The sequence below is a fragment of the Melospiza melodia genome, chromosome 22 (genome assembly GCF_035770615.1).
Source record: "Melospiza melodia melodia isolate bMelMel2 chromosome 22, bMelMel2.pri, whole genome shotgun sequence".
Lineage (NCBI taxonomy): Eukaryota > Metazoa > Chordata > Aves > Passeriformes > Passerellidae > Melospiza > Melospiza melodia.
The window spans coordinates 12,132,209-12,160,057 of NC_086215.1; the positions used below are offsets into that span (position 1 = coordinate 12,132,209).

The window sequence follows — 27,849 nt, forward strand, 5'->3', positions numbered from 1 at the left end:
AGAAACCTTGGTCAGTTTTCCACAGGCTCAGGCAGTCTGGGCCTATCTTACATGGAAGATGAAAGGCAAGGTCAGCAGCACTTTGAGCTCCTTCAGTCAAAAGAATGCATGGAGCCAACTGACAGGTTTTTAAAACTGCATAGGAAGTCTGCTTACATTTGGCTGACACTGTTCAGTGGTAGTGAAAAAATATGGCAGTGCTTTGGAGATCAAGGTGTTTTCACCAGTTTTCTCCAATTATTCTCCCTATTCACATGAAATTTTTTTGGTCTGATTCTAAGTGATTCCAATCTAAATGGTTGGAAAGATTACCAAAAAAAAAGTATCCCTCCCTACTTAGTGACATCTGCATTATGCTCCATATACCTTGAAAAGGAATATGATAAATGTCTCTGTTCTTTGTGATGAATCAATGCCAAGGAACCTGGACTTTAAAATGAGATCCATGACCCTACTCCCTGTTCTCAGCAGCTGCACAGAATGACAGTGTATAACCACTTCAGGAGAGGTGGTAAAACCATTTTATATTTCAAAAATAAAGTAGAGACCTTTGAAAATATTTTAAGATACTGAAAAAAAAATAGACCACCTACATTTTAAGCATGAGAAAGCATAAAATTCCAACTCTCCTTTAGCCTGAGATTAATTCAGAAATTCCTGGACTTCGCTGGCATTACAGCATCAATTTTTACAAGAAAATACTTGGGCAGAAGCCTTTGTGTAAAACCGTATCCCCCGGTGGGAATCTCACAGATCCTTCACCATTGGAATTCGTTCTACACTTCGGGCTCTCTCATGAACATGGATGAGCTGCAGCAGCTCCAGGGCTGGTCTCAGCATCCTGTGGGAAGCTCAACAACTAAAGCAATATGCAGTTTATTTTTAATGGTCTTGGAAACAGCATTGTTGCTAATTTCAGAATAAACAGCCAGTGTAATTAAGGGATCTTTGCCATTCATCTGTTCTGTAAGATTTTTCTACATTCAGCTGCTGCCAAAGCATTACATGTCACTTGGAAAGGGATCCTTCCTGCCATCGCCTCCAACAAAAGGAGGAGAAACTGACCAACATTTCTCACCCCGTTGGTTTTCCATGTGGGAGAGGGAGGAAGCAAAGGACTTGTGGCAAGTCTAGAAATGGGAAGAGAGCAACAGGGAGTTCCCTAGCCCACACGGGCCCAGCTGCCTCAGTTGTCATGACAGAGAGTGGCCAGTTGGTCAAAGGTCTGACATCATCCAGTGGCAAAGTTCTAGGGATAGGTTTGGGAAGCGGAAGCAGAAATTGCTGAAAAGATTTCAAAAATACAACAAAGTATGGCTACATTTGCTCTTCTCTATTGCTCACAGTCTGTTTCCAGCCTCACTAGTGCTACAGGCCCCGCTCCTGCAGCACAGAACTGTGTGACACCGCGGTGAGGGAGAAGGAACGGAAAGGACTATGTGACAGTTTTCTAGAACTATTTTAGTCTAAGGACATGAGGTACAACATTCAATTCAGAAGCAAAAGTGCTGTATCACAGCACCATAACTTCAATTGTATCCCAGTTAGGAAATTCTTAAAGCCAGAAACATACACATCATCAATCAATAAAAACTGAGGGCCAGGACAACACACTGGCGAGCTTTGCAGGAGAGGGCTTTTACATAAAGAGAAACATTTTTATGAGTTTTTCAAGAAACTATGAACCAATCCCACTTGACTGACTTAATTTGCAAACAAGACTGTGCAGCGCCAGGTGCTCAAGAATTAAAAAGCAAGTCTGAAAGAAAGGAGAACTAAGATCTAATTGTATGTCAGAGTTAACACTGTAGGAATATTGCTTGAAAGGAAAACTACACATATTTACATGAAATTTAAGTGACTGCTGTCTTTTTAAGGCACAAATAATATAAGCCATTGTGGCAATAGCCAGTCAAGTCAATACATGATGCACAATTAAAAACCTACTTGCCAATTAACCCTGTGCTGCACAGTCAGGATATTTAGCTAGAACAGTCTTAAAACCAAGTTAAAACGCTCTGTGTACCTCCTTCCTTCTTCTCTGCTTCATCTCGGATGAGAGGGGATGTGAGTATCACCTTCAAAGTGAGCTTGGGCTCCTTTGTGTTATGGATAACAATAGCTGCCTCATTTACATGCTCCTCCACCAGATACTTCTCTTCTGTAAGTTTCTGAAAGTCACCAAGAAAGATTTCAAGACTCTCCCAAATCAACTGAAAAAGTGAAGAATCTGTGTATGTGTTGCAGCTAATGAGAAGAGTACAGGACATTGCAGTAACAAAGGCAGCCTTGCCTCCCTCGTTAAAAACAATTTAAAACATTTCTTTTGTAGCCAGTGCCTTACAGTTTACTCCATTAACATGCACCGTATCACAGTCTCTGCAGTGATCTCTCTTCAGGTCTTTCAGCAGTCCTTTGGGACCTCTCTCACCCTCCAGAAGCACAAGGGCAGCCACAGATGGCCCAGAGGCCTCCAGCCACCCTTTCTGTGCAGCGCCTGGTTCAGCACACTGGTGGGTAGGATGTCTGCTCTGACCTCTTCCCTGCTGCAGTCTGCTCTGCAGCTCCCTTATTGTTGGGATGGAAATGGCTGAGCATCTGCTCATCATGAGCCTTCAAAGCAGCAAAGCAGCAGCTCCTGAGTCTCTGAGCCTCACTTGTTCCTTTTGTCCACTAATGGGCCTAAACCCTCCTTCACCTACAGCATCTGATCCCCCTGCAGAACCTCTCCTTGTCTGCCATGCCCACAACAGTTGGAGCATTTCACGAGTCAGAGTCCTCTTCCCTCATCTTCTCTTTAATCCCTCCCAATCCTTCCTCACAGGATCTTACCTGCCCGTCTCTTGAATTTATTCAGGCTTCACATATTTTAATTATGTCTATTCTTTCATTTTATCTCACTTTCTTTGAAGCACATACTAACTTCTCACTTTCAGTCCTCCTCATTTCATGCCTCACTACAAGGTTTATTCTTTAATACTCAATACATCCCTATCATTTTCAAACAAGTAAAATTTACTCTTTACTACTCAAAAGATCCTTTGTATTTTTAGCTATGGATAGGGCCACATCTCTAGGAACAACATTAGCCTAGTAGAACAAGCCCTTTGTGTGACAAAATTAATGGTGAGAACTAACAGCTGTCCAAAATGGTAAAATGGGGAGAAAAGCAGATCAGAAGAAAAGCAGATTGAGCTTGGTTGTGGTTTGGAGAGGGGCACTTGCAGTGGAACATTTGAAGGCAGTTCCTTGGCACCAATGTTGGTAAGCCTGGAAGCTGGACTGATTCCTCAGCCTCAGAAGTATACCTAAACAAGCTGCAACTGCTGCCCACTGGATGCCAGCATCAGAACTGAGTAGCCATACATAAAAAAAATGTGAGGTCATGATTAACATGAGCCCAAATGAGTGACCACCTAGAGTGACATGTTCTCACCTTGGCAGCACAGAAGGGTTTATGTGGGAACAGCCCAAGCAAAGCAGCTGCAATGGGGAACTGCAGGTTCAGGCAGGGGACAACAACAGGGACTGAGTGACACACTTGAGCAGGAAAGATTTCTGCAGTTCAGCTGATGTTGGGTGGACCAGAGCACCCAAACCCACCCTGGGTTAGTTGCACACACAGAGGTCAGCTGCCCTCAGGGAACTGACAGCACAAACAGGAGCAGGGCAACAACAGCAGGAAGAGGTTACATTTTGTGAGTAAGGACTTCGTGTCATCACATTAAACATGTCACATGCCCCAGATGCCATCCCAGATTCAGAGCATATTCCTTTACCTCACTTGTCTTTCTTGCTGGAACAAATTCCAGCCTTTCCCCAAATAGCCCCTGCAGTGCTATCAGACTTGTGGGAGGACTGCTGCAAATGAACCCACCTGAATTTGAGCTGGGAGATTGTCTTTAACAATACATAACAAGGTCTTTGTGGGTTTTTCTTTGCACATGAGAACCAGCTCCAGGTCCATGTCATCTTTGATCAGCAAGCCCTTTGCAACCAAGCCAATTCTCATAACACCACATAACGTCCGACCACCTTGATCCCTGGAAATGAAACAAATTAGGGTAATTAAAGGGGATTTTATTCTCCAGCTACAGTTTAGGGGAACCTTTCAGAGTCATGGTAAAGAATTTTCAAAGCAACACAGGGACACTTAATTTTTGAGTGCTGAGCAAAAAGACTGTGACAAAAGCCAGTTTTGTAGACTAGGATTGTTTAAAATCATGGAGTAAAATGCAAGAAATGCTTCTTTGACAGGCCAGCACCAGCTCTTGTCTCATCCAGTTGTCTCCAAAGCATTTACTGCCCACTTGGACTATTTTTTTATTAAAAAATCAGCATCTATGCTGATTGGAGCTGATATGCTCAATGGGGCTGAGTTGCCAGCAGGGATTAAACTATGGCAATAATGGAAAGTAATGGAGGCTTAGGAAACTCTGTTTCCTGGATTATAAAAACTTTTTTGTATCAGACTGCAGGAGCCCCCAAGCACATGGCTGTCAATTTGGTGTGTTCCAGGGAATTTGCTTAAAACTGCTGAAAGGTTTGTCTGCTAAATGCAACTTCACAACATCACAGTAAAATAAGCAAAGAAATAGAGAGCAACTGCTGCCCACACTGGGCTTATTGCCATTCCCTGCACTCCCCCCACGTGCTCTGACATCAAAAAGTCCAAATATATCCCCCTCCTTCTATGAACATCCATCTGCAGCAGAGCCAGGTAACACTACGGCTCTTATTAGGAGGAAAGGAGCCATTGAGAGCAGCACAGGGACACGTTGTGAGCTGAGGCTTCACTCACTTGGCTGTGCCTTCTGCAGCTTCCTCCTTGGCTTCCACATCACCCTCGCTCTTTGCAGACTTGTTCTTTTCATCCATCCAGTCAGAGACATGCTTAAGGGCACATTCTACTGTTGAGACCATGTTCTGGACAGCTTCAAGCTCCTCTGGAGATGGATAAATGGTTGAATGTTTCACCATTACGTGGCGGTCATCGTTAGCAAAAGATCGGATCGATCTCTGTTGTGGAGTGGGAAACAGGAAGAAAAGAGAACAAACTTTTACTGGAGCATTGAATGGGAATCCTGCCTGGCAGGGAGGGTGCAGCCTGGGCATAGCATGTGGAAAGGAGGGCAGGCAAGGAGAGATGACTCCTGCTTTGTGAGAGTCATTGATACTGTCCAAATACAATTTTACATATTCTGGAAGTGCTGAGTGCAGCCACCTCTCGTGTGTTTATGCCAGGGACCAGAGCAGCACAGCTTGGAACAGGCAGCCAAAGAGCCAATCCTTCACAGGCAGCACAGAACTCTGAGAGGCTCAGCCACTGCACAGGGATTTGCAAAGGCATGAATGAAGATGAGAATAAAGAGAAATGGTAAGAGACTGAAATTTCTTTTTAAAAAACATTCAAATGAATAGGAAGACATTAGAGTGCTAATTAAAAAAGCCTGCAGTGAAACTCTGAGTCCTGAGTGATACTGCTAAGGGAGGTAAACTTCACTAGTTGCGTAACCTGTGCTAGGAAGTTTTGGGTTTGCTGCACACTATTCAGGTGAGACTTTTTGGATCTAAACAGTGCCCCAGACCAGCTGTGATCACAGCACAGACCTGTGGCAAGGGCAGCAATAAGTCTTGGTCTCTACAGACACATCAGTCACTGCTGAAAGCCTCCCAGAACAGAATCACCAGCCAAACCCCTCTCTCTGTTCCTCCTACACATTAAGCACCTTAATTAGGTGTCATTTTCACCCCTTTTTCATGGGTTTGTAGCTGTACCCACTCCTAAGGACACAAAGGGCCTATGAACAACCTCACAGGCCGTTAGGCTGGATCCTTATTAAGGAACTGTCCATGATTTCCTGGTTTATTGCACTCCCTGTGTCTTTTCCACTGAAGGTCATGACATCATTCCCTTCCTAATTTTCGTGTTCCTACCCAGGTGGATGATTTGGACAGTAACAATTCATCTGTCAGGGGCTGGTTTTATCCCCTGCAGTTTGATAGGCTGCAGAAGGCTTCCAGGAGGTCCCTCTTGTGGTTATCCACAACATGGATACAGCCGGGCTGCAGGGAAACGGCCGAGCTGCATTTACCAACTCACCCACCATCTTCTACCCTACAAAATGTCAGTTACAGCAGTGGAACAGAAACAAACTGCTAATTCCTAACTGTGAGACACATTTTCTTTTCTAATGAAGAGAGGCTAACAAGATCAACTTGTCATTACAATTCAGGCCAAAAAGAATGACAGAGTGGAACACTATTTAAAATATATTAACAACTCTGCTTTGCGAAGAGTTCTTTCTCCCTTTCCCTCTGTAACTGCTAAAAGTCTTGGTTTAGGTATTTTTTTTTAAATACAAATATAAACACACAGCCTATCTGCAGCAACCAGCTACACAAATGTTAGCAACTCTGTTTAAAATTTATTGCATTTATTCTCATTTCCATTCTCTCAATAAAAACCTTAGAGGACTTAAAAATATGTAAGTATATTTAAACTACTCTCCACTCATTGTTCAGCAGCTGAGTAGGTTCATTGCCTTTTTGTGAACACATTTCAGAATCTCACCATGACAATACTTCATACTTGCACATCTTTACAAATCCCACATCTCAGGGATTTCTATTTGCAGCTAAACCCAGGCAGATGAGGAGTGACTCCTCACTTAAACCATACACACCAGCTATATTTGGTACACACATTTCATCTACACTGCCACAAAGTGTGCACAGAGGCACCTTCAGTCACACACACAGGGATGTGAATAATCAAAACTTGCTTTTGTCAGGTAGAGGTGGAAGAGGAACGTGAGCATTTGGTAATGAAATCTGTGAGTTCAAGGTCACTGATGCTGTTTGCTACAGCCTGCTAATGCTAGTTTTATTAGAAAACCTTATGAGCATCCCCCTTCGTTGGTATTTAATAATTCATGTACTGCAGGCTCACAAGAACACTCTTTGGCTTTAAGAGGCTGACAATACATCAAACCTCACTTGCTCTGCTCAAAGCACACAGTACCATCCCTCAGTTAGTGCAAGGTCAGAAAATCCCCTCTTGGGTTTGATCAGGCCCCATGCAGGCCTGGCAGCAGAAAACACTTTTAATGCACCCCTGTGAAAGACAACAAATACCTACCATGGTTTGTTAGTGTTGCAGCTCTCTCCCTCCCTTTCTCCTTTTCCCTCCTCCTTGGTGTCTTTGCTAAGCACTGTTTTGCCTGACAGAACCTCTTCATAAGCCTCTCAGTCCCTTGACAGCTCAAGAGTTCATACAGCCAAGGTGCTCTGGGAGTCACTTTCTCTAATTCACCTGCAAAAAGAGAGACACAACTTGAAATCAGCAGTGATGGCGTGTTGATTCCAGAAGTGCTGGATGCAGCACATGAGGCAAACCACTGATCAAAGCACCCCAGCTTCCAGATGGGACAGTCACTGATCCATTTATATCTGAGCAAACAGATGTCACTGTGGAAAGCAACTTTTTTGTGATGTGCCCACACACATGTAACGACTTTCCCATGCCAGTTAGAGCTGATCCCAGGGAGATTTGTCAGCCACCTGGCAATCCCAGCTTCTGGGATGAGGAAGACAGGAAATCCAACATGGCAAACATGCTCCATGTGAAACCAGCTCACAAAGTCTCAATTTTTGTGTTGCATGTTAGGAATCAACAACTACATTTAATTACCAGAAGGTAATTCTCTACGGAAATCCTCAGTGCAGCCCTCAATCCTGAGTCAGGTGCTGCACAAGAACCAAGGCTTCAGGTTGCAATAACTGCAAGTTGTTATTTAAAGGCAGACAAGCACATTCTAACAAACTGCAGACGTCAGACTTGCGAGGAGCTGAAATCACCCACACCGCCTGTGCTGCCCATGCACTGCCTTTCCCAGCACAGCATGGAAAGGATCCTGCAGGAGCAGCCTTCTTGTACTAAACTGGGAAACAACACCAGCACTGGCACCATAAAACTGCAAAGAAATGCTCTGTGACAGAGAAGAGCACAAGAACAGAGCAGGTAATGAGAGAGAGTGAAGCATAAACTCACTGCACGGCAAGACGCTCCAGTCCTTGCAGAAAATTCCTGTTTTCCTTTCTCTACACATATTGTTACATCAGCTCTCCAGCAACATTTTGAAGCAACTGGAAACCCAGTCAGTGAATTTCTGCAGATTGACACACACATAATGTTTCCTTTTCTCCTGCATGCTGAACCCCTTCTCCAGCAACACTTTGCATATTGTGTGTCAGAGAAGCCTGACATTGTTAGAAATTAAAAGCATGTTTGGCAACAGCAGAGGGATAGGTGAGATGACTTGAAAGCTGAGGAGATACTTAAACCTGTGATGTGACAGGGAATAATTAAAATGTTGCATCCCACAGAGATTTAAATGTGACAGGGGAAAAGGCAACAGCAGATCCTGTTTCCCTATTTCCCTGGTTAGGAACAAATTAGGCAGGTTTACAGCACCAGTAGCCTTGGCAGCAAGGGCCTGATAGTTGCTTGTAAGTCACACCACTAAACTGAGGATGTAGAACTGGGTAAAACAAAAAGACAGACAAGAACTCTATGCAGGGACCTGTCTGCTCCAGCAGCTGAAAATTGCCAAGGAAGAAACCCCAAGAGAGTTAAGTGCAGTCATACTAAAAATACTTGGGAAAAGCAAGCTAATGAAAATGCTGACTGACCCCACTTCTCATCAGAGGCTCTGTGCCCACCAAGGTGTATTAACACTCCACCAGACTGCTTCCCAGAAGCAATCAACAAAGGGGATGTTCTTTCTCTTAAGAGATCCTGGAAGTCAGACAGGGGCAGCTGGGAGGAAAACTAAGCAAAGATCACTGCTTTGGCAGTATTTATTTTGTGAACTAGTCATAAGTTCCTCCACACTCAACAGCCTTTCACCATCTCCAGAACCAGCCAGACTCTTTACAAGGTCGTTTTGCTTTTTAATAATATTAACATGAGTCAGCAAATAGCAAACTAGAGAGACTTTTATGAGACACATTTCTAGATAATCTATTTCAAATTATTACTCTCTGCAAACTGAATTCCAGCTATCTTCACCTACTCTTCTTCCCTGTCACTCCCACATTTCACATTTTCGGTTTGTTATCTTCTGTGGTAGCTGTAACTTGGCAATTCCAGGCAGAGAGAAGGGCACTGGAATGTGTTGCTGACTTCAGCATATGCCCAGTGCAATGTCTCCAGACTCCAGCAACACTCCAGGCCGGCCTCCCTCCCATGACTACTGCAAGCTGTTGCTTATCAGCTCACCCAGGCTGTGGCAAGCAGATGGCCAGAGATAGGTGGCTGAGCAAGTCCTGGTGCTCCCTAAGTGCTGAGCAGGCTGCTGGCCAGAGGAGTCTGCAGACACTCACTGCTGCGGGCAGCCCTGCCTGCGCCAGGTGCTTCTCAGCTTCTTGAAAAATCCAAAATGGGCTGGAAATGAATGTGTCACAGCCACAGCAGGGGTTAATCTCTGCTGGGCTGATGAAGTGAAAACACCAGCACCTCTCCATACTCTGCCCTAGCAGTGTATGCAGCAGTGACCTGCTTTCTTGTTTTCAAGACAAGTAAAGGTTGTTGGATGAAGGCATTTATGAGCTCTTTACCTGCCCTTTTTTTCAGCAGTGAGTGGCTGAAGGCAGGGCACAGACAGATGAATTACAAAGGGATCTTTATTATAAAATTCAGAAAACTGGAAGAAAGTCCCAAAAATTGAGTCAAAGCTGATACACGATGTCTTCCAAGTCATTAACATCCTACGAATATTTCAGAAACATGCATAGGAGTGAAACCCTAATTTAGTTCAGACTTTGAAAACATTTTCAACAAAAGCACTAAACAGGAGGGAGTTTACTATAAAAGTGCAGACACAATATACAGAATAAAGTACATTTGACAGCACACAGAATTAAATTAAGGAAAACCAAAATCAAATCTGCTCCAACCATATGGACTAAGGCAGCATAACATAGCTCAGCACCAAATACATCAGAAAGCATTATGTGAAGTGAGCAGCAATTCCATAAATCCAACAGCCTCATTCCACTACCAGACTGGATAGCAGGATATCTGCTCCTGCATCCTCAGGGAAGGAACAGTTGATGCTCAGACTAGAAAGCACAATATTTAAATGTGTTGCTGTCTTACCTAGGGGCAGCCACCCACACTTGCAAGGAAACTTGTACAGGAAGCTCCTTGCATTACTGAGACCTTGGTGACCTTGAAAAAGTCACTTCTGCTCTGCATCATGTGCCCCTAAAGTGTAAAACCAGGGTAAATAATCTCTGTCTCCAAACCAGGTCACAGTGGAGCCGCGCAGAGCCTGCAGTGTGGTTTAAAATCACTGGGGATTTGACACATTAGAAATGTTATTAAAACACCATGACAGCGTAGCAACGTTTCCACTAAACATCCCATCCTTCACAGAGGAAGTTTATGCTTTGGCTCAAGACAAGCAAAAAGAATTTGAGATGAGGCTTTTGTAGTAGGAGATATTCCTGCATCTGCAGCTGCATTCCCAGGGGACAGACAGTTAAACAGCCAGGGGTGATGAATATGCTCAGCTACCTCAGTGCCTGTGAACAGGGAAGTGAAAAGGCAAGACAAACAGGTACTTGCATTCCATGGAAACTGAAACACCAGAATTAGGGTGCTCTGAGCCTCTAGAAAGGAGACATGAACTGTCTGGCACCCCAGTATCCCCTTGCAGCACCACCTTGCACAGAAGCATTACTGGTGCAACAGAGAAGAGGAAATTGGGGTCACTGGACACCAGAGCTCCAAACCCCTCACTTCAGTGAGCTGCTCTCCAGGCTCCTGGCCGGGCCAAGTAGAGCACCATGAAAATTGGTTTCAAATGCTCTATCAAGAAGGCAAATGCTAACAATATTCAGCTGAAGCATTAAACACCCTCCACCTTCCGAATCTACCCCGACCAGTGTCTGCCATGGGAAACTGCAGCGTGCAGACAGAGTTTATACTGACAGGGCAGCAAGAACAACAGAGGTTGCTAATAACAAAGCAGCCTGAGGTGCATCACACACAATAATAGAAAATAACTGGAATGTATACTGGTTTTTGTTACCTTCAAAAGTCAGAGTGAGAGGCTTGCAACTTCAAATTGGAAGTTTATTTTAGCCTCTGCTTTGCATTCAGGAGACAGGTAATTTTTCATCACACCACACAAAATGCTGCTGAAAATATGTTGTGTTTTTCTGCAGTATAATTTCATTGCTGGCCTTCTGCCAAGAGTCTTTCTGGCAGCATCTCCCACAGTTGGAAACTGTGTATCTGGGTCAGAAAAGACAAGCCGCTTTTCAGAACAGCTCAATACATTTGGCAGAGATGCTGATATTGTAATTGAACTCTTTCAGCAACTCTCTTTATGATATACCCAGACACCAAACAAAACAAGATCTGCAGTGTTGATTAATGTCAAAATAACTGACAGAGAAATATCAAAATAGTTTTCCTTCATGTTAAAAGTATCAACAAACCGGGGGGGGGACAGATAAGAAATACAATTCATGAGGATTCAGAGAGGAGCACAGGGCAGAGAAATCTGCAAAATATGACTGACCTGTGCCTTGTGCAGATATTCACTATTTAAAATCCCAGCTCCTTGAATGGAACTTCCCCTTCCCCACACAAAGAGAAATCTTGGCCACTCAGAGCCCCAGCAGCATTGTGGAGAGCAGTGTCCTGTAACACTGGGACACATATTTAACAAGGCTCAGACTGCTTCCAGCAGTATGCTCAGCATCCAGTTTCACCTGGAGACCGTGTATTCATAGGAATTTTATTATTTTCCATGTAATGCATTTCCTGGCAAAGTTGCATCTGGGATAACTTTTAGAAGGCTGGAATTTTCCATCCAAATGAATAATTACAAAGCAATGCTATAGTTAGAAGCTGAAAAGGTACTTCCTCTGGCAAACTTACACTTCATACAACACATACTGGAGTCTGGGATTACTCCTGCCTGTTCAGGTCTCATAATATTTCAGTCAAAGGCTCCTGTGCTCAGAGACCTTTTGGGAGCAGCCCCTGCCAGGCAGCCCTCACACCCAGCTCTAAGTGACCAAGACAGGGTAGGCACAAACTTGATAACCAGATCTGGAACCACAGCACATGTAAGCATCAGAAGAGAGAAATCAAAGTCACCTTCCAGGCTCCAGACTCTGACAAAGCTCCCAGTGCAAGGAGCACAGCTGCCCACTTGTCAGCTGCAGGAAGCTGCTGGAGAGCTCCTGGAGAGAATCCATCTGTGGCAGGGCGGGACCCTCGGGTCAGAGATGCAACTGAAAATCACTGAACACATGGAGGCCCCTCCACTGTGCAGTAAGGAGTGAAAAAAGAGCCAAAGGAAATCACACTGGTACAGGAATTAAAAAAGTTGAAGAATCAAAGGCATGCAATTGCTTAATCTAAATTAATGCATTAAGGTAAAGGAAACAGGGATGTGTGGAGTGTAGCTCATATTTTTAGCTTCTGGAAAGAAGGTGAGAAGATGGTCTAAGGGGAAATCATTACCAGCCTAACAGGAAGATTAAAAAAGGAACAACAGAGGCACTGTGTGAGCACATATGCAATCATTTGAGGAAAAAAATGCTCTATTTCAGATAGAATCACACCATCCAGTCTCAGAAAGAAATAGACATTAGTAGCAATAACTGCAGCTATTGAATTGTAATGTATAAGAAAGATAAGAGTTTTGGAAAGAATATAAATCCTCCTGGGATTGAACCTACTACAGACTGCTGAGGACAGGAAGGTATTCACCACACTCACCAGGTGGCCTTCAGAGCAGCACACCAGCTGCAGACCTCAAGGTATTTTTTACATCTCCCTCTAGATTTTTATCTGGCTTCACATTCCCTGAAACCTGTACAACCCCCAGCAGAGCCAGAGCTACAGAGGGTCTCTAATGAAATAATTTTGAGATTGCCTTCACTTCTTGGTATGAGTGTCAAGTTCCAAGACTGACTAGAGACAGACCAAGTGCAAAAAGTTTTACAAACTGGCTGCTGACACTTAAATAACAAATTGACACATGAACAATTTAATGTTTTTTCTGTTCAAACAGTAAGAAATATGCAAAGCTGAATTGCCTGTAAAACTGAGCACTGCAGAAGACAAAATATCTTAAAGAGTGCATTTCTTGGCAGGTGTCTTAAATAAAAATGTACAGATTAGATAGTACATAAATAATGAATAGTAAAGTATTCATTTGAGACAAGGCAGAAACCACCACTGGATTCTCAATGTCTGTGAAACATTGAACTGATTTGTGACTTGAGACACCCTAATGTTGCATTCCTGCTTTCCTGGCTAAACTGGTCAAAGGAAACATGAAGGTACTGTGCAGTCATAATGTGACATCCATGCTCAAAATCATCTGAAATTCTTAACTCAGACTGCATTCATTTACAGTTGAAATATTAACTAAATTAATAACAGAATTACATTACACTGAAATGACACTCACCATCTGCAATGTCATTTTCCCAGAGACAGAGCTGGTTTAAGCAAAATTCTGGATCTATGCCTGAAATGACATCACATTCTCCAAAAGAGAATCACAGTTCTGCCTCCTCCACCCAGTTTGTGCCATGCTGGGTCCTCACCACGCCAGCCCTGTCCTGCCTCACAGCCCTGCACCAAAGCCTTGCACATCTCCAGACTCCCAGAGACTCCCCAGATCCCTGGATTTGTGAGCACTGCCTTTACCTGCTCAGCTTTCACTGGTCCAGAAACCACCCCAGGAAACAGGCACGGTGTTGAGTAGATTCAGAACAGGGACATTCCTTCCCCAGCACCCTTCAGCTTCACTGAAATAGCTGCAGTGCCCCAGTTTCCTTGCTGCTGTGATTCATATCCCATAGAATATGGGATTCTGCAGGTGGACCCTAGCTGCAGCCCAGCAGCCAGCATGGGGGAACTGCTGCCAAGGAGGCAAAGGCACACTCATGGAAAGGGCTGGAAAGCATGGCATTCTCTCTGTGTTGGCAATAAATAAAATACCATTGCCACAAAAAGAAAGAGGCTGGAGCCCAAACTGTCCTACAGTAGAACTGGATCTGCTTGTATTGGTGGTTTGCACTTTTCGTCAGTTCCATGAGGCAACAGCCAAACACTTTGGCTCTGCTGTCTGTCCCCTGCTCTGCTGCCCAGGATAATGCATATCCTGGGAATTAGTCAGAGGAAGGAGAAAAGCAACATGGACTCTAAAGCTCTGCCTATAAACAAAGCAAATTTAGTAATTCTACAAATAACACAATGCAATGCATGTTTGAGAGTTGTGTTTTCCCAGTGTTTACATGAAGTGTCAAAGCATTAAGAAGTTTTTAAGAATAAATGTTCTCCTTCTGACTAAAATTTCAGTAACCCCCAACGGGCAAGTTTAAGGAAGTTTCTCCCCAGAATTCCTTCCCTGATGTCAATTATACAGACCCTGTGTTTGCAGTGTTGCAAACCCCCTTGGTTTGCCTTTCAGCCAGTTTAAACATTCATGACTCTACTCTGAAATACATTTTCTAGTATGTCAGTCTTGCTGCCTCAGTGACTTTTTTTTTTTTTTTTAATTAAAGAGAGAAGATTTAAAAGGATTTGGAATGGAAGATCACTAGACTCTGTGAGTATTGTGTAAAAAGCTCTTGTGCTCCCAGCCAGTGCACATCCTCCATCAAACTTTTCCCATGTTTTAGTTCCACTCTGACTCCTGAACAAGTTCAGGATAATTTTTTACTTCCTGACTAATTGGCTGTTTTGTCAAAGAACACATTGTCAAAGTTTCTGGGTTACTAAAAGCTTAAGGTTTTAAGTGTTTTCTCTTGCCATCTCTTGCCCATCAAATCACATTATTTTAAGTTTGACTCAATGTCACAACATGCAATGCCACAGAAAGGTCTGAAACAGAATTTGTAACACAAATCTTGGGCTGTTTAGGGAACAAATTTGGCTCTTTTGAAACCCTTGAGAACCCAGCACCCGTTCAACAGAGCACTGGGCTTTGTCTCTGAGGAACTGTACCCTGGCATCCATTTTCAGCCTCAGAACACAATTAGTTGCTTCAAATGCATTATAATCCTACCAAAAGATTTGAATTAGGTTACTTAGGCATAAAAGCTAGCAACAATATCCATCAAAGTAAAACACCACACCAGCCTGAGATGGCAGAGAACTGTCATTTGTGACCCAAGTCCACTTGGGCCTTGGACAAGATCTTGGAGTAGGAAGTCCCAGCTTGGCTATGAGAAAGAAAAAGACCCACAAACATATTTAGAGATGTACAGAATTAGTAAATAAAAACAAAAGTCCTATTTCCCTGGAAAATCATGAGTCTAAAAATATTTTAGATGGGCTCAGTCCAGCATCCTCTTGCCTCAGCAGACCTCCACTGCATGCATGTGCTGTCAGCTCTGCCAACTTCACTTGCAGAACTCATCTATTATTCCCCTCTCCAGTTCACATGGCAGAGTACAGCCATGGAAATGAAAAGAAGGATGACTTTAGCAGGGACCATCACTGGTGAAATGCTCAGTTTGTAGACCACAAGCTAGGTTACAAAATTAATTTCTCAGCCTAAGTTCTGTATATTAGTATTATCCTTAGGAACATCCCAAGATGAGTAATGAATTCAACAGACTTTTTTTGTTTGCTAATTTTTAACAGGCCATTGAAATTTAAAAAAAAAAGAAAAAAGTTAAATTAGGTGTCTAATACTGTATTCTGCAGTATCTTTGGAGAACAGAACTGTGCTAAGTAATTGATCTCAAACTTGAGAAGCTACAGTTAATCTTTTTTTATCTTTTGAAATTCAAATAAATTCTGGGGGGAGAAAAAGGAGCTCCCAGGATTAACACACCAATCCCAGGTGGATGATGTTTTTAAACCACAGACACAACTCAGCTGGTTTGGCCTCTTCCTTTACATTTCCTACAGAGCTATGAATTAGTTTAATTTCTCTTTATAGACAGTGATGTCATCTCCATCATGCCACTCACAAGATCACTAAAGACACTTCCAGCTCTTCATTTGCTAAAGAAACTTCCTCAGCCTTTGCATTCTCCACCAGACAACACACCCTGTCCTCCCACCAGCATCAAGCAACCAATCTCTGAGCAGCAAAATAGGATCAACATCTTGGGAGGCACCACACTTGCCAGGAGCTCCAGGAAGCCCCTTGGGCAGGGCAGTGACACCTTGGGCAGGTGAATTACCCCTTGGGCAGGGCAGGGACCCCCTGGGCAGGGCAGGGACCCCCTGGGCAGGGCAGTTGCCCCCAGCCAGGCTGGCACACACACCAGGATGTGGCACAGCTGCTGCAGCTCCTAGAGCAGGGGCAAACCCCACTTTCTCTGGGAGGAGCAAACAGCCTGACCAATTGATACCAGCATTCCAAGTGCTCTCAGCCTTGCAGGGACATCAGCTCTCAACAACAGACCACTCTCTCCCCAAAGCTCCTTTCATACACTAGAGCTGCTAAAAGTAACACTTGGAATTACTGTCCAGGGAAAGACTAGAGAAAAACAATCACATTTAGTTTATTTTGGGCCATTAGCTGCAATTTGTGTCTGGCCACTTCAGTTCCCCCAACAACAGAAAACCTGCTGTGCCTAAATGCAACACTGATGGGGTTTATTTTATTTCTCAAAAGGAGATGCACTTGGGAAGCCACAACCTGTCAGGGTAGGAGAGCACACGGTTCCGGATGCAGAGGCAGGATCAAAAGCAGGATTAGAAACCAGCTGCCACAGACTGAGGGTGTTCTCCTCAGGTGGGCAGAGAAACAGAAACCCTTTCATCCCTCAGTCCAGATTAGAGTATAAATGTTTTTATTGCCTGCTTAGACACCTGTAGAAATCTGTGTCCATGTCAACACCATCATTATACTGAACTCTGCTCTTGTCAGCACAAAAAACCTGCCTGGTTTTAAGTCCAAAACTATACTTTTAGGGATATAAGAATGTCAGATTATAATGCCATCAATCTATCCTATTCCACAGTTAAACAGAATTCATCTCTATAACCTGATGCTTCTGTGTTAGTGAAAATAATCCTTTAAAAAAAAAACCAAAAACATAAATACTTTGTGCACTGAAAGAGCACTTGGTTCTGCTGGTTTATGAGGTCTTCACTTTGCACAGCTCCTCTGTTGTGGAAACAAAAGTCCTTGTATTGGGCTTTCTCAGTGATATTTGCAAACTCCTACACTTGCTGTAACAGGGTGTTCAGAAACAGTTCTTACTGGCCTGGGAAAGTTAGGTCATTATTTATTAACTGCAGAAATACATTGAAGAAAACAATAACAAGGTAAAAGAACATTCTTGCAAAGGCTTGTTGCTTGTTTTGACATAAACAGAAAGTAATTAAACCTAGCTAACTCCTTTCCACTGAGCATTTTGCTCCAAAGCATTTATAATTCACACCCTGCAGGACCAGGAACGCAGCAGCAGAACCACCAGTGCAACACTGTCAACAGAAGGAAAGGCTGTCCCTGAAATTCAGTGGACAAATACTACCAGGCAATTTCATGCTTTACCAACACAAAATCCAGAAGTTAAATTTAGAAGCATGATTTCTGCAGACATTCAGATGTTTCTGTTCTAAATTTTCCAGAAATTGCAAATTAAAACTTGGCAGACCTTAAAGTAACCCAGCATGTATCTTGTGCAATCCAAATCATGGCCAGTCCTATTACTCTGCAAAACTGTTAGGAAAAAAACCCCATGCCTCTCACCACATGGTTTCAGACAAATGACAGAGACATTCAGTTTATCTCTGTGCTAAGAACAAAACTTAGGCACTGTTTTTTCCTCTTGGAATATTGCCACGAGAGTTAAAAGCTAACAGAGGAACCAACGTTCTGCCCACTGAAGGATAAGCACAGTTTGGTGAATAACACCACTTACAGAACTGCAGTCCAAGTGGTTGTGGACAATTTTTCCCATTTAGCATGGGGAGAATATACTGCATTTCTAGACTGATCTCATTCCTGAATACTGCAGTGAGATATCAAAGCATGCAGGTGTCACCAAGGTGCTTTGTGGAACTGTCAAACCCTGCAAAGTTTCTGCAGCCACTCAAGAGATAAAGCTTGTTTTTCAACACCACAAAGAGTAAATTGAATGAAACACCTCAGAGGTAACAAACCAAAGAAATATTGGAAATTACTTCTCTGTCTGCCAGAAACCAGACAGGACTGCCCACCCTCCTCTTGCTAACCTGGGGGAGATGGCAACCTCCATGCTGGACTTTAAAGGAGACTGAAAAAATATTACACAGTCTTTTCTATTTTGATTGCAGTTACCAAGTTTCACTATACTTCTATTAGCAAAAAAGCCAAAATCAGATCTTAGATACTCAAGAATTTCACAACTCTTCAAAGATCACTTCTCTCATTGCTGTGATAGGTGTAAATGTTGTGTTGTTTGCATGGGGAAGAGACCCCACTGCCCAAAAATTCAAGTGACTTGCCCAGGGCCACAGTAACTCAGTGGTAGCATTGGAACAGTGTGAGTTTTTCATTTACAACACACACCAAACATGGAGCATCCTCTTCCCTTTCTAGCATTCCACCTCCTTGGGCTTCACTAGTTTAATTTGACCAGACACTGCATTCCTGGCTGCTTTTGCTATTCAGTCTCTCTTGCAGGATTGTGGGTTCCTCACAGGTCAGCTTGGCAAACTGTCCCAGGAAACGCTTGACAACAATTACCTGTCCATTCAGGAGAGTCAAATTAGCAATTCAATACCTGAATATGGTATGATTAAACTCAGGAATCTAATTCACAGTGTGTCCTACTTTCAGGCATCAAATTTTTTGAGCACTGTGCTCTTTTGAAAGTCAAACTGACGAGGACTCAGGAACCTTGTGTCTTTTCCAAAAGAGTCCAGTGGAGCCCCTCTTTTGTCAGGTAGCAGGACACACACAGTCTGTTCTCAGGAAGAACAGAAGCCAAAAAACAAGAACATTTCAGAACACTATGGAGGGGCCTGAGCCATTGTGCAAGACAAGGGGAAGCTTTGCAGGCAGCTCCTCAGCACTGAGCACTCTGCACAGCACATTCTAGCACATCCTTGGCTTTGAAGAAAGGACCCAAAGGCTCTCTTTGCCACTTGCTTTTTCTAAAGCTCCAAATGACAGAGGAGCAGGCTGTGGAGGAGAAGGGAGTTTCTTCTCTCTCTCAACAAAACAACAAAATAACCAGTCAAAACCCAGCTTTCACATTAGATACTGAGTGACCATCTAAAACACCCAAAATCAGATGTAAAGGATGGAGAGGGTCTGAGAGCATCTTCTTACAAACCAGGAAAACCACTGGAACCCCCAGCTGAGCAGGAGTGCATGGCTTCCCCTGCCTGCACCCAAACCAGACCCCTTTGGACTGCTCCACATTGAGCTCCAGCCATCCAACAGCAGTTTGTAACTCCTGTAGCTATTTCAGGATGGCTACTTTGATCTTTTCAGGAGATATTTCAAACTTTGTTAGAATGTTATCAGCTACATCGATCACCTAGTCCAGCTGTAACAAGAGGAGCACAAATAATGAAAGCAGAGCAAGGGAAAGAAAGGAGAGGGGAAGTACAGTAAATGCTGAACTCCTCAGCTCTCTGCCAAAATTCAGTCTTCTATAGACTGTGCATGAGACTTGCTACTGTGCTGTGTGATGAGGGCAAAGAGAACTCATTGAGACAAGGTGCACCTGCTAAAACTGGCACTAAAACCAGGCAGCTACTGCAAATCAGTGGTCCCAGCACCAGCAGAAAGCAAGTCTTTGTTCTTCTGGCACAAGAGGACTCCTTTACTGAGAGTACCACATACAGATCAAACATTTATAAGCAAGAGAAAAGCTAGCCAAGGGATTTGTATTAAAATAAAGATTGCAGATCGCAGTGTGAAAGAAGCAGGGAACGTACCAGTGAGTCCCATGCCCAGCCCAGCTCTCCCTGAGCAGTCCTTCCTCTGAAGGAGAGCTGCAAGGAGACAGCCTGAGCCAACAGTTTCTACAGCAACTGCAGAAGCACCAGTTCAATGATATTCAAACCCTGCAGTAACTGCAGAAGCATCCGTAAATGGATACTCCAGAAGAAATATTTGACAGCTTCTCCTGGACTCTCTCTGCCTCCCTGGACAATCCATTGATCCCAATCAGCTCAGCCCAACTGAGGAGTTGCCCATTTCTCTGCAATTGCTTCTGAATCCTCTTTACCCTTAACAGTCTTGCAGCACACTTGCTCCCCTTCAAAACTTCATGGAACAGCCACCAGAGAAAGTTTTGTAGACAGTGCTGGAAGGATGAGTGTCCTCATCCTGCAAGGGAGAGACCAATGCATCCTCGTGTGGTGCTGCTGCAACTCCTCACAGAGGCTGGAATGCTGTTATGACAGTGGCACGGGGCTGCTGCTGCACCACTAAAAGCACACTTGGAAGCATCTCAAGAGGAACCAAAACAGAGGCCAGTTACCACCCAACTGCACAGAAAGAGCAGATCCATTTATAACGTGGCTATTTTAACACCAATCTAGTGACCATATTAAGGAACACTAAATATTTCACCTATACACTTGGTAAGTTCTAAGAATTGTAATTTACTGAAGGATGTTTAGGGCAGGACATCTCTTATTCCCCTTCTAAGAATCTGCTGTAATAAATCACAGCACCTCAACAGTCACAGCTTCATCACTTCCATATTGCAGGAGGTTTTCCATAAGTCTGCAGTGTTACTTTGGATCACACTGAAACTTGGCATGAAGCTCAGGCTCCTGACCCGCAGCAAAAAGTTAAACAAAATTGCTCGTTTGTTTTTAAAAGGGTCAGGAGGTTTCCAGTTTCAGGCTCCTCAGTGTTTGGGGTGGAAGGGAACAGTATCTACAGTCACAACTCAGGGACATTCAGTATTCAACCCCTCTGCAAAGAATGGGCTCGATCAGAGACCTGTCCAAGATGCACTTTGTAAGCTGCTCTCTTCTGTTAGTTTATTACATAAGGCCACATCCACAAAACCACATTTTTGGTCAAGAGATCACTACTTAGTGCTGACTCCCAACTACCTGCTTTAAAAAATATCCTTTATCTCCTGAGCTAACAAAAGGAAAATTACTGAATTCCCTGAAAGATAAAGCAGACCATATGAATATATTCAGTGTAAAAGACAATCTCATTCCCACACTAATGGTAGGAGAAAAGAAACATGAAAGCAAAAATATTTTGGTTTTATATTCATGCCTTTTATCATGATTTATCCAAACAACACAATCATTGTGACTGTGACAGTTGTTATTTCTAAAATATGAAGAACTATGAAATCTTAAGTGGAAAAGCATTTTATAAGTTACTAAAGTATAAGCATGCAAAGATGACTTCTGGATCAAATACATTCCTTAGCAGGCCAATTTTGAAGGAATAAAAACTGCCATTCCAGACAACCATCTTTAAACACAAACTAAAATTTTAGAAGTTATTTATTTAGCAACTATGAACAGTGTCAGGTTCCACAAAATTTGCTAAGACTGAAAATTCAACCAAATTTTTTAAATTGTTGAAAACTCCCCAGTTACAGGAGGTTCTTATGTGCCTCCAAGGTGGGAGTCATGATTCTTTTCTCTTACACAAATTTAGACAACTGTGTTCTCTCTTCAGCCTTCTGGCCATCTGTAGAGATGAGGAGGTGTGTACAGATGTGGGCTCAGAGCAGAACAAGCTACTTCTCTGAGCTCATATTTTTGGCAGTCACCAATTTCACCCTCACCCACCAGAAGCAAAGAAGTTATCAGTTTTGTCTCCCCGCCCTTTTCCCAGTATTTGCCTTTCTTCCTGGCTTTTCTAGAACACTTGTCACCATATTTACCAGAGTACATTTATTACTGATTTTAAAATAACAGTTTTTGTGAGACAGGAAAGCATTTCAGATCTTTATAGGGGGAACTTCAGACACGAAGAAATGAAATTGTGTGGTAAGTCTGCAGCAGAACTTGAAAAGGGGACAAATGCTGCCCTAATCAATACTTGCAGGTTAACTGCCAGACATTCTTCACTGGAACACAGTGTTGCTCAGTGCCTGCTGTTGAATAGTTTTACCCATTTCCAGTTTTGGAAGCAGTGCTCCCAGTTCTCCTACGCCCCATCCCCGCGTACCACACTGCAGTTCAGCCCCGGTGATGCTCTTTAAGGTCACCCAAATGGCACAGCTGAGCACTTTAAAGGAACAGATTAAGTCTCTGCATGATTGAAGACTTGGAGAGCACGACTGGGTAACCAAAGAAGCCCTAATCTGTTTGCCAAGTCCAATTACCTAGCCATCAAATCAAGAGATCATGAAGCATTAGGACACGGAGTAACTGCTCACCAAACAGTTTTAGCTCTTTGAAAAGATGACACTCACTGAGAGCCTATGACATGGAAAAGGCATCCTTCAAAGCACAGGTGGGGAGAAATCAGTTCTTGGACATTTATGTTTTCCCTTTCTATCTTCTGTTGAGCTATACCAGCTATCAGAGTACAGGGGAAGAGATTGGGACTGGAAGAGCAGTCCCAGTCAGAGAGTAGGAATCCAAATGCTCTGAGTTTCTGTTTCCTTGAAATCCCATCAAGTATGCTACTTACAGCCCCATGTTATCCTACTTAGAGCCCCATGTTTGCTGTTTGTTCCATCATACCACAGCCCTCAGCTTTCCAGTGGCTGTGCCTGTTCTCCAGTACTGCACTCCCTGGAATCACAGGCTGCACACCTACAGCTTCCCCTTCTACTCCAGAGTCTTCCATTAAAGCAAATCTCCTTGTGTCAGACATACAGCAATCAGGCGAGCAGGGAAGAAAAAGCAGAAGAGCATCAGGAGTGTCACAGAGCAAACTCAGCCCCTATACCTGGAGAAAAAGAACAAGTTTCCGTATGTAAAGAGCTGTCCCTTTCAGCACAGCTGTATCAAAAATAGGAATAAATTACTAATCTATCTCCTTGTTCTCGTACTGGAAAATGGCTGTCTTCAGCCAGCCCCAGCATCAGTCACACCTGTCAGAACATCACACAGCTTCCTCAGCTGGGAAAACCAGCACACAGGTTGGGCCGCTGCCACCACGGCCAGGGAAGGAGCACCACACGAATGGTTGTCATGTGCATTCAGCTTCAAAATGATCAAACCCTAGCACACGTTAGTGAGCACTTCCACATCACTGCTGTGATTTGCTTCATAGTTAACAGAGACACCTCCAGCCAGTCCCACAGACCTTCCCTACACAAGGTGCCACCACTGGACCCTTGATGATCATGCTCCTGCTGTCAGAAATGCAGCACCAGCTGACTGCCATAGGGCAGCTAACTCAAATGCTTTTTATTTTCTTTGTTAATACAAGTTTCAATTTGTTTGTTGAATGGATCTATTCATACTCTCCCACATCATGTGTTTGGTCCAACTGGTCAGTGTCTTGCTAAGCAGGCTGTAAAAAGACCTTGTCAATCAAATACCTTTACTCAGGTATATACCAGCTGGCAAGTTTAAAACATCACCTATTTCAACAATGGCAGCTAAATTCAGTGGAGTGCAGCTTTTTTACTTGCTGAATTTCAGTTTCTCTAGTGAGCAAGATACCACGTTTATGATTTCATGTTAGTTCATGTTATGAAGAAAGATACCATGTTTATGGAGAGGGCTAAATTGGGACCCAGCTTTGGTTGCTACATCCTAAAAAAAAAAAAAAGCAGGCCTGCAACAAGTGAAAAAAACTTTATGCCTCCTTCAAGATCAACCATGACTTGCCACAAGCCTGTTATGGGACCTACCCCCTGCAAAATAGAGACAAAAAAGGATGCATTAATTTCACAATATCAGGGGAACTATGGTAAACAATTTTTTGGCAAAATCTTGCTGGAAGGAATCAGCTGCTGTGTGCCCAAAAACCCGTGCCACAGCTGAGGCCTCCTCAGGCTCTCGAGGGAGAGTTTTGCCAAAGCTCATTTCTGGAAGCACAACGAGCTGCACAGAGGTTGTGGGGCTGTGCTGGCCTTTCCACAAGGCAGATCCTGCCAGCTGAGAGCTGGCATTAGGGAACATTTGCTTTGGGGTCATCATCACTGAGCCCAACAGCTCCAGAGGAACATTCCCCCATGCAACATCATCCCCCTGTCTCAGGGAACACCAAAGACTCTTGAGGGCCCAACACTTTAAGACGCTGTGCCAACACTCCAATCTGCTGTGCTGCAAGTAAAACAAGAAATGTGTTCAAAGTGTCTTCCCCCACAAGAATCAGAGGAAAAAGAGAAAAGTACAAGGTCCTAAACTCAGCCTGCCCTCTTCTGCTCCTACCAGGGGGCAATTTCTGTGGGGCAACATCCATTTCTCACCATTGAGTTCATTTACTGCCAAGCCAAATGCCAAGGTCTGCTTTAAAATCTAAATTAATTCTGGTTCATAATATTTCTTCAAGTTTGTGACATCTCACAGCTACCCACGAGTAAGAGTGTTTTTCCCAACCAGATACTCAAACATAAAATTTTTCAATAAAGACAATTTAAACTAAATGCACAAAAAGAACAAGAAGCAGCAAAATTTAATTTACTGGCATAGCCATACACACCCCAATTTTATTTTCTTTTTAAGCATACAATTAAGGGTAATTTAATTCCCCTGTGTAGGCATTACATGAAAGAGAAACATTATTGTAAGAAGAGCTCAGTACTGTTGGTACACAAACCTTACGACAGATAAATTAGACCTTAGGAAAACAGCGTATAATTTACATTTTGTTATGTCAATCACCAGGAGCATCTTGGGGCTCTGAAATAGCACACCAAACCACAACATAAGGGAACTAATGTAAATCAACACATGTGGCAGGACCACTCAAGTTTCCACAATCCAAAAGAGCCCTAAAACGGATTTCATAAGATTATTCCTCTTCAACACCCACTTACACCTTTAAGTTTCCAAGAGGTTATGACAATATTTTACTACAGAAGAGTTACAAAGTTTTGCATAGTTATAGAAAAATCAACGACATAAGACCACAAGGGCATAGGGTTTAGTAATTAATCCCTGGTCTTTATCACTGGAGAAGCCAATGGGCAGATGTGCAGGTGGCCCAGAGAAACAGCAGCCTGGCTCAGCTGCACAGCGAACCCAGCCCTGGGTTAGTCCCACAGTTCTTGGGTTCAGCAGCAAAGGAGGCACAGAGCAGCCCAGGGCTGTGCTTTACACACCTTCACAAACAGCAGAACAAATGACACACCCTCACTGTGTTCTGGGGCTTCCCCTATAGCCAGCACCTCATCCACATCCTGACACCACACAGGAAATTAGAGAGGTCAGGATGTGGATTGCACAGCAGAGCTAGGAGCAAAACACAGCAGACCAACGTGGGGTGGGCTCCAAGAATTCTGTCCCCTCTTATTCCATGATGACCAGAAACATAAGGTAATTTAGCTACTAAATAAATAAAGTCTAAAAAAAAACAGAGTGCAAGATGTTTACTTGCTCATATCATTCGTAAGAATTGCTCTGCAGGTTTTTTGTTAAGGAACATGAATTGAGGTTTTCAAAGAAGCTAAATAGGAACACTGTCCCTCTGTGAGCTGACACTGACACGAACTGTGACACTGTTTTCTGTCATCCGTGCTCAGTGAAAAACTTGCACATGAGAAGGAAAAACTACACAAGTGCCAAGAACTGCAGAAGTACAACTGGAAAAAATACTGTCTTTGGCCTTGAAGCTTATATCAATTACTGCTTTTAACAAAAGATAGCAGCAATGCCTTTCAGGTAAGGCTTCTCCTTCCAAAAATATCAAGTACAAAAATTCTGTTTGTCAAATCACACCGCAATCACAACAAACATAGTCAAAGTATGGTTTCTACAAAAGGGTTTCTATTTTTCTGTTCTTTAAATCTCTTAACAGTTTTTTCATACTGCTTTAAACAGGAATTTTCCTTTTCATTTCCTCACTGCAGCATATTCAGCAGCAAAGCAATCTTCACTTGCCAATTCTGCTGGGCTACAGCACATCCAGGACACCACACCAGCCAAGTGCTCCTCATGTGGCTGCTCAGAAAAGTCCTCGCTCTCTAGCACAGTACAAGGTAAGGCACAGACCCCAAAATGCTGAAGTCTGCTGTCAGCATGGTGAGAGACACCATAAACCTGAACTCCCCAGAGAGGTGCAGACTGACCCTGTGCATCCTCACCTCCCCAGCATTTCCCTCAGATCAGATCATCCCAGCACCTCCCTCCACCAACCCCGAGCGTCCCCTCTCGCAGCCCAGTCTGTAAATACTCAAACTGCTGCTGTTCTGCTCTTCCCACAGTGATCCCTGGGCACCCTGGCCACTCCAGGTGTACGTCCCTCGCCCCAGGACAGGGTTCCATGCTTTAGCAGACACTTCCCCAGGCATGTTCACGGTGCCTTTTCACACACTCAGAAGCTTGTTAACCAGCCAGAGCCTTTCCCACTCCCCCTTTCCAGCCATGGATATGCTCTTCAAAGAGCTCTATTTACATGCCAGGCTACAAAGCAACGTGGAAAAACTGCAGCTTTTATGATTCTACAGTGAGGTTTTTCACAACATGAAGCAGCTTCTTAGACTACTTTTTTTTTACTTTTTTTTTTTTTATTTCCAAACAAGATTTCACTGTTCAAAAAAAAAAATCTCAGTCCACCCACAGGCTTTTGAGGAACATGAACAGAGGGGCTTCAAAAGAAGAGAGCTCTGCGACCTTAAGCATTGCATTCTGAATGAACATCCATGGAAAAGCTGCGCACAAGGCAGAAAGAAGAGTCACCAAAACCCACATATCCACACTGTTTAAACTATTTCTCCCATGTTTAGGTCTATCATGGCTTGCCTTGTGCCATCTTCTGTTGTACCTTCCCAACTGCTTACTGTCTTCTCATTTACTTCTGAGCCTTTGTTTTGAAACCAGGTGTGTCTGAAATTCCTTCTCAGACAAGCCACAAAGCTGGGTTTGGTCACTTCCTCAGCAACATTGACACCAGTTATCCATGGGGCTCCCCCAGCCCCCAACACACAGGTATTTCTATGTAGAATCTTTCTCCAGTTCCTCAAGAAAACCAGTCCTAGTCCATTTCCACCTTGTATTTAGCCTGTCAAGCACACAAAGCTAGAACTGGCACTTTATCAGCATCTTCTTTGTCCAGAGATGAAAAATGCTGCCAACAGTTAGTAGAAACAACGAGTCTGGATGAACAGCCCATGCAAAGAAAGCCCTTTATAAAACCAGGACTAACCAAACCTGCAAGACTAAAGATTCTCTTTGAACCACACATGCCAAAGCAGCGCCAGACTGCACCATCAAAGGTGAGATTCCGAGGAACAGAGCACTGAAAACATGAAACCCTCACTGTTAGCAATGCTACCCTCTCTTCTCCACATCTCTGCCTGCGTTCTACACAACATGGAGCAAAGGAAAATGGTTGGAAAGCTCCAGACAGAAGACAATTCTACATGCCAAGAACTTCCAGAGACAAGTCTAACCTCCTGAAGATGACCAGGAATTTAGCAGAAGCTACAGCCCGCTGCAGTCTGCTGACACAGATTTCTCCTTCCTCTACACTGGCAGGAAATAACCACAGCCCAGCTTGCACACCTTCCATGGAAGAGGTGGGCTCCTTCAATCCTTGGAAAACGCTTCTGCTCTTCAGAGAGAGAACAAGGACCTTGAGCAAACACAGCAGTACAGCAGTGCAGCCTCTCCAGAGACACTGCCCGGCCTTCCTCGCTTTCCATTCCAAAAGTTTTGTTCTAAGGCCTCCCCTCCAAGGAGCCAGCCCTGCTCCGTACTCCTTCCTTCCTTCCTCTCGGCCACCACGGCTGGCTGCTTCC

At 43.6% G+C, this 27,849-nt stretch overlaps 1 protein-coding gene across 22 annotated transcripts in view; it reads right to left on the reverse strand.

Annotated features, from left to right (window-relative positions):
• STRBP (spermatid perinuclear RNA binding protein) overlaps nt 1–27,849 on the reverse strand; it is a 73,715-nt gene that overhangs the window by 44,420 nt on the left and 1,446 nt on the right. For 21 of the 22 annotated variants that reach the window (XR_010030318.1, XR_010030315.1, XR_010030317.1 and 18 more), the window contains 4 exons: nt 7,142–7,315; nt 4,802–5,019; nt 3,878–4,043; nt 2,027–2,171 (listed from right to left, as the gene is read on the reverse strand). Coding sequence is in view for 15 of the 22 variants with exons in the window: in XM_063174451.1 (XP_063030521.1) it covers nt 2,027–2,171; nt 3,878–4,043; nt 4,802–5,019; nt 7,142–7,144 (532 nt within the window). In the remaining 7 variants the exon portion in view is untranslated. Of the gene's footprint in view, nt 1–2,026; nt 2,172–3,877; nt 4,044–4,801; nt 5,020–7,141; nt 7,316–27,849 lie in introns of those variants that run through there. The other variant, XM_063174459.1, reaches the window with a different exon arrangement.